Below are 13,318 nucleotides of genomic sequence, written 5' to 3' on the forward strand. Positions count from 1 at the left end.
TGAAAGATCAATTATGTGTCGTATACATTATTTGTAACTCAACAATATTTGATTTGATTGATTTATGTTGGTTTAACTCAACAACTTAACTAATTAATGTAATTAATTATAAGATTAGGTCGTAGGTTCCTCTTAGGACACTATGTGTTTCGTATGCCTTTAGAGAACATACATATAGGAATCACATCGACCATTCTAAACCTTCTGATGAGATAAATTATTTTCTAAAAAAATTCTCATTCTTAATTTAATTCAGAATTATTTCAAGCTATAAAGAAAACCAATCTGTTGAATTTTTTTTCCTTCTACCAACGGTTAAAATATGTGTAGCCCCTTGCAATAGTGGAGTAAGCCGTCTTAGCGGGGAATGTTATTATAAGGTAAGCAGTAATTTAATTGACATAATGATGAAGGTAGTCATAGAAATGGTTATGCTAGATTAACTAGGGGCTGCATTAGTTTGGTATAATCAGTTCTATGAGCATATATATTTGATCGGTAGGTTAGACTTGTGACACACGAAGATTTTGAATTCGCGAGATTAACTTAGGTCATTATCAAGTGTGAGGAAAAATACTTTAGGATCGTATCAATGATATGATTGATTGTGATCTACCTTTGTAAAAATGTAATCGGGCAAGATTAACTACGGGTTATATTTGTCTATTGGAACTAAAGTCCATTAAAGAAAAATCGGTCTTCTCATTTGTCTACTAGAAGGTAGTGGAACTCGATAACATTAGCGGGAGATTAATTAAATAATAAAAGTCCAAATATTTAATTGTAAATCATGTAATACGAATCTGAATAATCGTCTTCTCTAACCTCTCAGATAAACATGTCTAAGAATCCCATAATCTTAATCCTCTAAAAACTAAATGGCCCAAACTACCTCGATTGGTTACGTAGTCTAAAAATAGTGCTCACTGTTGAGGGGCGTTTCTATATGCTCGATGAGAGACCTCATGCCTCTATACCTGACACTGCGACCGATGCTGAAAATGAGACTTATGAAGCTTGGAAGAAGGACGACACTCATGCTAGGTGCTACATGATAGCATATATTGAGCCCGCGCTTGCGAGAAAATATGAGTCTCACCTGAATGTTTTTGACATCAAGTCTCATCTTGATAGCATGTATAGTGAGAATATTAGAGCGTGTAGGTATGCATCTACCAAGGAGTTGACCACCGCGAGAGTACGCGAAGGGGATTCGGTCCACGAGCACTGTCTCAAGATGATCACTCTCCTTGAGAAGCTTGTGAACCTTGACGTCACCCTCCCAGCCGAGCTATCATTTGATTTGATCATGTTTTCCACCCAAGTTCTTATGAATCGTGTTAGAGTAGGTGACCAACAAGCCAACTTGTGGCTGTGGTCTTTCATTTATTCTTTGTAATAAATAATCCTTCTTCATATTAATGATAAAACACCTTTTCGAATTCTATATCTTTGTCCCTTGCATAAGCATAGATATAGTCCTCATAGTTATTACAATTACTTATATTTGATCTATTAGGATCATGAGATACTTACTTAAGTATTATAACTGTTAAACCGTGTTCCTAGTCAAAGGGTTACGCCACCAATGAGGATATCGGCATTTCCCATTAAAAGACTAGCACTTAGTATATGTGTACTGCGTCTCATCAGTAAACGGTATTGTGATATCGGCATACATAAGTTGGTGCTAGAAATATCTAAGTGGTTCTCAATAATCGAGTAAAGATCTCTATGATATAGTTGTACACCATTAGTACTTAAGACCTAGACATCACCGTGACTTCACTAGAGGACCAGCTATATCATGACATGTCCATGAGTTCCACTGAGGACCGCCCCAAGGGCCAGTGTTCGTACAGTCCGAAATCTAGTGGGAGGTATGTGCATTGTAGTCAGGGATTCAATCGCTAGAATAGTCTTGGATGTCCTGTGTTTTCTCATAGGTTGTAATCTTTAAGTCTCTGGCCAGAGCTGACTAAGTGATGATTGGGGAATGTGATTCATTAGGTCATGCACGTACTGATTACAACACTTAGAACGATTGCACAGTTATTGAAATATAAAGAAGGTCTCGATGAACCAATGCCTCTAGTTCAATCGGGACATATGTATCGAAAGGATTGTACAGTACGTTAACTATAAATCAAACGGTTCTTGCAAACACTTCATTTGTATTTAGGGAATCATGATGCATAGTTGCAAGATGTCAATCTTGATTTGTTGGGTGATTAAGTTGAAACGAGCTTCATCTCACAAAGAGTTGTGGGTCCACGGCTAGCTTACACCGGAACCATCGAGGGTCACACTGCTTGTGTACTTGAATTTATTGAATAAATGGTAAGACATAAAAATGTTTAATCTTTTCATAATAGGAAGTCGATATGATGGAGTCCAACGTTCATAATTGGGAATTATGAATGAGAATAAGAAAAGGAAATAACTAGGCGATTATCGTAGTGAACTTTCTAAATTTGGAAGTTTCCAAATTTAGTAGGTTTACTAAATTAGGGTTTTCCAGTTTTAGAAATTGGAAATTGAGAATTGGCACTCGTATCGACGAGGATTTTCAGTGCTTCCGAAAATATAATTGTTATAATTTTCCGATCATTGGTTTGCGAGAAACGAGCAGAGAAAGACTAATGGGCTTAAGCTGTTGGGTCCGGTCCAACTTAAGCCTGTTAGGGCTTGTACACAAGACACTATAAACACAAGATTTATAGGTCTTGCACACAAGAGAAGAACCCTAGCCTCTCTCCTCACTCACGGCCGCTGCCCCCTCCGTCAATCCGCTGCTGCTGTCGCCGGTTATCGGGCCCACGCACCGCCACCATAATCGGTAGCTTCTTCCTTTGTCTTTTTCTTCCGTTTGTTCTAACTTTTGCATGTCTAGTGCCACGTGATTGTAGAATTCGGTATACGAGGTGAAATCCGAGAGGAGGAAGACGTGGGAGTCAGATCGCCGCGACCTTGCCGTTGCACGCGCCGCCCGAACATAGCGCGTCGGCTGCACGCTCCGTCGCTGCCCCGTGCGTCTGACGCCGTCGCTCAGCCGTCGCTTCTCCCGACTGCACGGATTGGTTTTTGTGGCAATTTGCTTCGAATTCGAAAATTTGTCTCACGCTTCAAGAGTTTAAATCGGATCCGTTTGTTATTTAATTAATATGATTAATTATATATATTGATATTTGTCGTATGATTATTACTTGAAATATTTTGTGAAATTGTTTAATACATGATCTGTGATTTACTGCGAGCACGTTATGTGTTTTATCAATAGCAAGTTAATAATATTTATGTATGTATTAATTTACGCTGGAAGCAATAAGGTACACATTATTGATTGATATATTGTGCACGTGTTTATATGTTAAATCTTTTTTCATATATTTTTTTTGTTTTTCGCTGCGTACACGTGCCTGATTCCCAACGCTATTATCTACTTGATGGTCAGTACAAGACCTGATATTGCATATGCTATAAGTTGTTTGAGCAGGTACATGGCTAACCCTGACTTGCCTCACTGGGAGGCTGTGAAGTGGCTAATGAGATACCTTAAACGATCTATTATAGCAAGAATTGAATTTTCTAAGTGTGAAAAATGAATTGTTTTATGTGGCTATGTGGATTCCAATTATGTAAATAATAGAGATAATAGGAAATCTACAACGTCCTATGTATTTACCTTATGTGGATCTTGTATAAGCTAGAAATCACAACTTTAAAATATAGTTGATCTTTCGACAACCGAATCTGAATACATTGCAGCCACTGAGCTATAAAAGAGTCTATTTGGTTAAAAGGGCTTATGTCTGAAATTGGTTTTTGAAGGAAAACGTTGTGGTATTTTATGATAGTCAATCAGGAATTCAGTTGTGCAAGAATCATGTCTTTCATGACAGAACAAAACACATTGATATTAAGTTTTACTTTATCAGAGATATTGTGGAACAAAGTGCTATAAATCTTGAGAAAATTCCTTACGAATTCAACCCTACTGACATGGGTACTAAGTGCTTACTTGTGGAGAAATTTAGATCATGTTTGAGGATTTTAAACATAATCTAAAAAAACATGATAAAAATAAAAATTGTATTTTCTGCTTGCCGCGTGAAAGTATTTTTTACTTGCTGTGTGATTGCTCTGTGTTTTTTAAATTTGTGTGATTTAGAAAAAAAATATCTTGGTGACTACATCCTTTGTGGAAAAACATTTTGGAATCTTACATTGTAATCTCCGTGATTAGTGTTTAAGATTCAAAATTACGGCAATAATAATCCCAGTCCATTAACGGTGTTCATGAAAATTCGATTTTTGGTCTCAGGTGAAAATTTTATTGAGAATTGAGCTCATAAATGAACTATGTGATATGGCCAGCCTTTTAAATTATGGCAGCCCAATTGAGGGAATTTTGGCCCAAAAAACTTAAGCATGTTATCCAAGTCAGACCCGATCTTGACCGTCCATTTTGTTGGGAATCGGACACGTGTACGTAGCGGAAAACAAAAATTTTATGCGAATCAAACTCTTTAAAACACATAAGCACATGCCCAATAATTGAAAACAATTAATTGCGTACCTTTGCGGTTCCAGCGAAATTAAAAAACAACATACATGCTTAATTATTCAAACGAATTTAAATCAATTAGCATGCTCGCGTTTAAATCAAATAATCATGCTCGCAATAAATAAACGATTTCATGTAGTCACATAAAATCATGCAAGTTTCATTCTAGAACGAACATATATATTCAATTTAAACGTAATCGAATCTAACGACAATGGATTCGAAAATTTACCTCTTGAAGCGTGAGGTAGGCGCACTAAGCAAAGCGAGATTGCTACGGAAACCAATCCGTACAATCCGGGGCAGCAGCGGTGGAGCGGCAGCAGCTACTAGACGAGCAACGGCGGCGCGTGTGGCTCACGCGCTGTCTTCGGGCGGCGCGTGGGAATGCGTGCGGCGTCAGCTCGTGTGCAGCTCCTCGATTCTTCGATCTTCGATCTTCCTCCTCTTGGATTTCACCTCGTATACTTCGATCTACTAAACACGTGTCACTAGACACGTAATAGTTAGAAAAATGGAAGAACAGAAAGTAGGAAAGAACTACCAATGTGAATCGGCCAAGAGATGGCCGATTCCGGCGACGGCGGCGGTGGTGGCCGCGGGGGAGAGTGGCCGAGAGAGAGGGAGCGGCTAGGGTTAGGGTTTTGTGCGTTGTGTGTGTGCAAGACCTATAAATCAAGTAGTTATAGTGTCTTGCATAAAAGCCCTAATGGGCTTAAGTTGGACCGGGCCCAACAGCTTAAGTTCGTTAGTCTTTTATTCGCTCGTCTCTCTCAATTCAATGATCGGAAAATTGTAACGATTACATTTTCGGAATCATTCTAATGTCCTCTTCATTACGAGTGCCAACTCTCGATTTCCAACTTTCCAAAAGTGGAAACCCTAATTCAGTGCACTTTCTAAATTTGGAAACTTCCCGATTTAGAAAGTCCACTAATATGTTTGCCTATTCTTTTCCTTTTCTTATTGTCATTCTTAATTCCAAATTACGAATGTTGGACCCAATTATATTGACTTCCAATCATGCAAAGATAAACCATTTTATCTCTGACCGTTTATTCAAAGATCTCATGTGCACGAGCAGTGTGACCCTCGATGGTTCAGGTGTAAGCTAGCCGTGGGCCCACAACCCTTTGTGGTCAAAACTCGTCCCTTAGAGTTATGATTAAGATGAAACTCGTTTCACCTTAATCACCCAACGAATCAAGATTGGCGTCTAGCAACTACGCATCATGATTCCCTAGATACAAGTGAAGTGCCTGCAAGAACCTTCAGATATAGTTAACGTACAGTACGATCCCTTTGATTCATATGTCCCGATTGAACTAGAGGCATTGGTTCATCGAGACCTCTTTATTTGTTCAATGACAGTGCGATCGTTCTAAGTGTTGTAATCGTTACGTGCATGACTTAGAGAATCAAATTCTCTAATCATCACTTAGTCAGCTCTGGCCAGAGACAAGTGATTACAAACTATCAGAACACACAGGACATCCATAACTATTCTAGCGATCGAATCCCCGACTGCAATGCACAGACCTCCCACTAGATTTCGGACTGCACGAACACTGGCCCTTGGGATGGTCCTCGGTGGAACTTAGGGACAGGTCACGATATAGCTGGTCCTGTAGTGAAGTCACGGTGATGTCTAGGTCATAAGGACTAATGGTGTACAACTATACCATAGATATCTCTACTCGATTATTGGGAATTACTTAGAGATTTCTAGGGTGAGGGAGTTCAGTGAACTCGTCAACTTACGAGCACCCACTTATGCATGCCTATATCACAATACCGTTTACTGATGAGATGCAGTACACATACACTAAGTGCTAGTCTCTTAATGGGAAAGGCCGATATCCTCATCGGTGGCGTAACCCTTCGACTAGGAACATGTTTAACAGTTATAATACTTAAGTAAATATCTCACGATCCTAACAATCAATTACTAGTACTTGTAATAACTGTAAGGACTATATCTATGCTTGTGACAAAGGGAAAAGATATAGAATGCCAAGGTGTTTTATCATTAATACGAATAAAGGTTCGTTTATTACCATAATAAATACGAAAGACCACAGCCACAAGTTGGCTTGTTGGTCACCTACTCTAACACATTTTGTGTAGCTAATCATGAACGTCATTTGTCTCTTTTCTTACTTCCCCTCAAACCCTAGCATCTTTCAGCTGCGCCGTTTCTCTCTCTTCTTGTCCCCCTCTCTTTCTACAGAACTTCGTCATCCATTATCGTTTTCCGGCGGCACCATCGCAGGTCTTGCCGAACAATGGATATCCTTGCTGCCGCATCACATTTAATGTTGAGGACAGTTTTGTTGAAATTGTGTGTATATATACTGTGGTGAGAGAGATAAGGTTGACTTTGTCTTTAATTCAAACCGAGTGTTTTCATCTCCAATACTCTTCTGTGAGTGATTGAAGATCTTTGAGTGAGGAAAACTAGCGTTTATGCTGAGTGGAGAGGGTGAGTTGTGACTGAGTTGACTGTGCATGTGTTGCTGAGTCAACTCAATGTGAGATCTAAGTATATCTAGGGTTTTGAGCTAGTGGTTATTGCTTGGTGCTTGTTTCCTTTTTGAAGTTGCTGTTGGTTGTAATACCTACACGCAAGTGCACGTATCGTACAAGTAATATAGTGGACAATTAAGTCCGAATATCGAACCCATAGGGAATATTTAATTACTTAATCCTAGACGCTAAATTCTAGCAATTATTATCAAGCCCACCCTACACAGTCGACTTTAGAGAGAATTAACTAAATTAAACTAAATTAAAAGGCAAGCAAAAACAAGAAAACAATTTAAAACGAAGATTTAATCAAGGTAAACAAGCCTAGGATTTTATTCTTCCCCCTATGTGATTATTACTCCCCCAATTCCTTCAATTATGCAAGCAATTAACCCGGATTATTAACCTGAGATGCTAAATTAATCATAACCCGCTTCCGCGTGTATTACGATTCTAATACTCTAGATTCAATTACTATATTCCTATGCAATTAATTCTAGAACACAGCATTAAGCACAAATCTCAATAATGGCTACCTAAGAGATTAAGTATATTCCTATGTTAATACCACAAAGGCTCTTCTACCACAGTTCTAATTATTAACCCGATCTTCCGATTCATGCGATTAACAATAACATAAAAGCGCATAAAGTGGCCAGTTTCATGAACTTAACAAAACAAGTAGAAGAAATAATTCGGAATTAAAACTTGCATAAAATCATAGAAAAGGGTTCATAAATCCCACATAGGGTTCAAAATAAAATCCTAGAAATAAGTAACTTAGCTACTCATGATTGAAGGAAAAACGCAAATAAAATAAGTCATAAACGATAAATCTATGCTTGGAGTCTTTGAATTCTTCGTCTTCCTTATTGCTTTGTTGCTCTTGAAATTGCGTGAAAAATCGATCCCCAATTGTGTGCTTGTCTTGGTCTTATATAGGGTGGAAAATTTGGAGAAGAAGGTAGTTTCCTTGTGCAATTAGGATTCCTTTACTGCACATTTTCGTCATCTCGGACGGCCGTCCCGAATTTTGTACTAAAACTTGGACGGCCGTCCCAAAACCAGAGGCTGTTTCTGCTTCTCAGACGGCCTAATTTCTTTAGATTTTTTATTTTTTTCAGTTTTGGCCCATATTTTCTCCAAAATTACAGTTTTGACCCCATACTTTTCTAATTCTTCAATTTGTACCTAAAATACAATAAATCAACTTTTTAAGCACCAATTATCGTTAAAACACACCAAAGGCTCAAATAAAAAGGTACGATAAAGTGTAAAAATATACACTTAACAGTTACCACCAAAACTTGAATCTTCTGGATTGAACACTGGAAAAATGAATTGAGCCGTTTGATTATACATACAAGTCTTTGTTTGAGCTATTTTGGATTTTATCTCTTTCCATATTTCTGATACTAGTATCTATGGCTGGAACTACTGGAACTTGTACCCAACACTTTCGAACATGTATATGTTATCAGTTATATGAACACTTTTCTCACAACTTACAAGTGAAGCAAGTGAAGTATGTTATATATATATATATATATATATATATATATATATATATATATATATATATATATATATATATATATATATATATATATATATATATATATATATATATATCGACTATCTCCCCTCCAATTCAGTTATTGTGATGGTGTGTTCACTAGAATCTTGATTTGGTGTTGTAGTAAGATTACTAGTGCTGCAACTTCTTTCCAGGAAAAATCCAGGTTCCTTTGGTTCAGGCACAGATTCTCCTTCACATCCTAACATGAGAATCACATGTGACATCGTCGGCCTATCCTCCACGTGTTTTTGAATACACAGTAACCCCACTTTTATACATCTCCTTACTTGTAACTCGTCAAACGATTCGTTCAAACACTCATCCATCAGCTCCATAACCTTGTTCTCTTTCCACATGCACCATGCCTGTCAGCCACAAACATATATACAATGCAAGCACTTTACACGAGTTTTATTTAGTTGATTCAAATACGCACGAGTATATATATATATATATATATATATATATATATATATATATATATATATATATATATATATATATATATATATATATATATATATTGGGTTCAACTTACATGTCCCAAAAGGCTATGATGGTGATCTTGATGTCTAAAACCCCTATTCTTTTTCCCACTCACTATCTCTAAAATGACGACCCCCATGCTAAAAACGTCTGATTTCACTGAGAATTTCCCGTCAATTGCGTATTCTGGTGCCATATATCCACTGTTACAAGGTTGTCGACTAGTAAGTTCCAAGGAAAACGTACAAGAAAAAGAAAAATTGACTCTGATTTTTTTATTAGGTATATGGAGAGCTTACTAAGTCCCGACCACTCTTCGTGTTCTTGCCATAATTTGATCGACTTTAAAACTTCTTGCTAAGCCAAAGTCTGAAATTTTTGGATTGAAATTTTCGTCTAGTAAAATATTGCTCGTCTTGAGATCCCTGTGGATGATCTTCAACCGCGAGTCTTGATGGAGATAGAGCAGTCCCTTTGCAATTCCCATGATTATGTCGTAGCGCATAGGCCATGTTAACACTGTTCTTTTGTTCTGATCTGCACATGATTCAACGAAACTTGAGTACTGCGAAACGAGAAACAAAAAAAAAGAAAAAATTAAAGAATTCTTTTGGGGCCGTACGTACCGAAAATCAGACCATCTAGACTTTTGTTTTGTAGGTACTCGTAGATTAGCATTCTCTCGTCTCCTGTAACGCAACACCCTAAAAGTCGGACGAGGTTGCTATGTTGTAGTTTGGAAAATAGAATAACTTCATTCTTAAACTCTTCAAGACCCTGTCCAGAAGTTCCCGACAATCTTTTCACAGCTATTTCCTCTTCTGCCGACAAGTTCCCCTGCATTTCCGTATATATAATCGCATTCCAAAGTACTAATACATAAAGAAATACAATATTTTGCATGTCTTTAATTACCTTGTAAACAAGGCCGAAACCTCCTTCTCCGATTATGTTTTCTTTAGAGAAGTTGTTTGTTGCAGCAGCAACCGTTGCGAATTTGAACGAAGGCAATTCAAGATCCTCGTTTTTCCTTTCTTCAGCTATTAATTTTGAAAAAAATGATAAGTCTTCTAATGTTTTCAGCAAAAACGCACTCGTTTTTCTTACGAGTGTAACAGTTACCTTTCCTCTTTCGTCTTGTAATTACGAGTATAGCCAAGAATAGTAAGGCGCAGACAACAACTCCGACGACAACAGCTGAAATTAGTATTAGCTTTCCACGCCTCTTCTTCTTGTTTTCTTACAAGGAAACAAGAAACGAAAAATGATGTCAATTACGAGTGCACTACTTAAAAACTGTAAAAGTAATAGAGTTTACCTAGTTCAGAAATCGGCAAACGGATATAGATATTTTGATTCTTATCTGCTCCGGGAAGCACCCTCGTATCGACGAGATCGCCAAACCATAACAAGCAGCCATTACCTCCGTTATTTATATACGGCTGCGTATACGCTGTGCAGTTATATTTCGTCAAGCACTCATCTCTGCATTCACTTATGCTCATACTATTGTTCATCCAAAATGCCAACATATCTGGAATCTTGACCCCTTTGACTTCAAGAAAACCATCTCCATTCCGCAAACTACTCAACGGACTAATTCGACGGCATCCACCGGACCAATCTTGAGAATCCCAATCCGATCGTAAGTTGGGTTCGAATCCCTTCAAACACTCGCATATGGGCGCCCTGTCTATTCTGCAAATACCATTCGGACCGCACTTTGCGTATTCGTCACACGGATCTTTCGGTATCGTGTAAACAAGATCCCACCCGTTTTTTTCGTCGTTCAAAGTGTAACGGTGGAGCGTGCCCGATTGATGCAGCACCATTCTCGTCAGAATCGAGCTGTTGCTGTCGTAAGGATTTTGGAGAGATAACAACTTGTTTTCTTTGTCGAAAACTAATTCAGGCGTATAAGCCTTGTTGTAGAAGGTGGGAATGTTCATGTAAAGCCCATTCCACGCGCCACTTCTGTATCTTCTATTAAACGCGCCTTTGAAAATGACCCTCTCGGGTAAGCCCTGGTTTACAATCCTGTACACGAACTCACCGGGGGAAGGATCGTCGTAACTTTTCCACGAAGTCAAATGCTTATCGAGGGCGATATCGGGATCGTACACCATCGGCATTCCAGGTAGTCTGGTGTCGGTTGGATAATCGAAACTCTGCCATATGTAGTAGCTTTCTTTATCATCGTCTTCAAGAACAAGGTTTCCGTTATCTAAGAGGCGTAGAGATGGATTTATTCGCGATGCAAAAGTAGAATTTGATGATGACCAGATGACGATGATTGTGCTCTCGGCTGATCTTCTTGTATATATAACTAGTGTTGCGTTTCTAGTAATCGCTAAAAACGGTGCGCCTCGATTATCGTCATTGGTAATGGGATTATTACGGTTTGCGACCCAAACAACTACATCGGGTGTGTTTTTGTACCATATTCCTAGGAATTTTTTGTTACCGAATGAGAAGAAGCCGAGTTCGAAAACTTGGTTCGGAGAAATCAAAGTTTGGGCATCACTAAGAGTTTGGTTTGCCGAAAGTATGTGATGATCTGCTGCTGCAAGAGAGGAATTGTTAAGAAAGATTGCATAGTAGAAAAGAAGACACACAATTGTGGTGAAGGGGAAACAAACTTCCATTGAGTTAACTCAGAATTAAGGGAATATGCAATGTATACTGAATCATGAAGATGTTCAACTCATTTTAGCTCATTGAGTTGAGGAAAGAGGAAAGAAACAAGAACCAAACTCTAATTTAAATTAAAGACACCTCTTATTTTAAATAAGGTGGTCAACATTGGAGGCTTGAGTTAGTTGTCTTAAACAATCCCAAAAAGGAAAAGATGATAGTGAATACATAATATTTATATACATTTTTCTTTTTGCAATATGATTATTAGAATAATATTTATATTTACAATATTAAAAATTCTGAGATATTTATAAATTAAACATATAAGAGTTTGGTGCACATGTTACACTTGTGGTTTTATTATGGTACTGGGGGTGCAAGTTGGAATTGAAATTCCAATTTCCGCCGGTTCCGATCCGAAAAGTTTTGATTTTGGAATAACTTTTTTCATTCCGATTTTCGAAATTTTGATTTCTGAATTTTTCCGATTTTTTGGATTGGAATTGGAATCATATAAAAAATAATTGGACTTTCCGATGTTCGATCCGATTTAATTTCCGAAAAAATTCAATTTTTTTTCGAAAAATACACCTACAAATAATATATATTATATATATAATACTAAATTTAAGTTTTTATGTTATTTTATGAAACAGTGATTTGGTTTAAGTTTTGTTTTAGAATTTTGACATATTAAATTGTTGTTATAAGTTTTTTTGGATTATGATTTGGTTTATTATTTTTTTTTTTTTTAAACTGAAATTTAGTAGTTATTAGTTTTACATTTATCGACGTGAATATTCTTATTTCCAAAAACAATCTGCTAAGTTTTGAAATTTTAAGTTTTGAAATTTTGAAACTTATGTTATTTTCGAAATTCCGAAATTTCCGAATCTTTTGGAATTGGAATTAATTTTGTACTTTCAAATTATTTTAGAAATTTTTCGAAAATGCTAATTCTGATCCGCTATCCAATTTCATTGTTGGGATAATTAGCATTACCCCCCTCATCTAGGTAAATGAGTTAAGAAAACCCCCCCTTCCAAAAATAATTAGAGAAAACCCCCTTACCTAATCTCCTACCCAAATATTATTTAATAATTCCCAAACTACCCTTCTCCCCAATGAAATGCAGCAACAGTTCTGAACAATTAATCGATCATACTTTTCAATCACAAAAAACATTATAAAAAAAAAAAAAAAAAAGTACCGGAAAGAGAGAGTTCGTGGGAGACCAATAGAACAAGTTTCGATTTCATGAAACTGAGGGGATTTTTTTCTTTCTCAGCAGCGCCGCCGTCAGGCGGACGAGTGAATCGGAGTGTTGAAATTGTTGGTGGTGTCGGAGTAATCGTGGGAGTTGCAGGAACTGAACGAAGCTCCGATGAAGAAGGCAATGGCGGTGGAGAAGGCGATGCAGAGTAATACCATCAACGGCAGTTGGGCGATATTATTGACGGGGGCGCGGCGGCGGAGATTGACGGAGGGGAAGCCCGGGAAAGGAATCCGGACTGAGTTGAGAC

The 13,318-nt window shown here is 37.6% G+C and overlaps 1 protein-coding gene across 1 annotated transcript; it reads right to left on the bottom strand.

Annotated features, from left to right (window-relative positions):
• Positions 1 to 8,558: 8,558 nt before the first annotated feature.
• Positions 8,559 to 11,956, bottom strand: LOC105970550 (G-type lectin S-receptor-like serine/threonine-protein kinase At4g27290). Its single transcript, XM_012995385.2, has 8 exons — positions 10,477 to 11,956; positions 10,281 to 10,397; positions 10,074 to 10,198; positions 9,785 to 9,995; positions 9,458 to 9,695; positions 9,211 to 9,361; positions 8,696 to 9,037; positions 8,559 to 8,618 (listed from the first exon to the last, which is right to left on the bottom strand). The coding sequence occupies exons 1-7, from the start codon at positions 11,801 to 11,803 to the stop codon at positions 8,729 to 8,731; spliced, it is 2,478 nt and encodes an 825-aa protein (XP_012850839.2). The 5' UTR covers positions 11,804 to 11,956; the 3' UTR covers positions 8,559 to 8,618; positions 8,696 to 8,728.
• Between the last annotated feature and the right edge of the window lie 1,362 nt (positions 11,957 to 13,318).

The sequence above is a fragment of the Erythranthe guttata genome, chromosome 8, assembly GCF_056151865.1.
Source record: "Erythranthe guttata isolate IM_541 chromosome 8, IM_541, whole genome shotgun sequence".
NCBI classification, from domain to species: domain Eukaryota; kingdom Viridiplantae; phylum Streptophyta; class Magnoliopsida; order Lamiales; family Phrymaceae; genus Erythranthe; species Erythranthe guttata.

What these genes read in the sequence shown, in the direction of transcription:
- LOC105970550 (XM_012995385.2), bottom strand. Translation starts at nt 11,803, where the DNA reads ATGGAAGTTTGTTTCCCCTTCACCACAATTGTGTGTCTTCTTTTCTAC. An exon ending in TCTAGATGGTCTGATTTTCG is followed by an intron (nt 9,696 to 9,784) that starts GTACGTACGGCC and finishes AATCATGTGCAG; the next exon opens with ATCAGAACAAAAGAACAGTG. An exon ending in CGAAGAGTGGTCGGGACTTA is followed by an intron (nt 9,362 to 9,457) that starts GTAAGCTCTCCA and finishes ACCTTGTAACAG; the next exon opens with TGGATATATGGCACCAGAAT.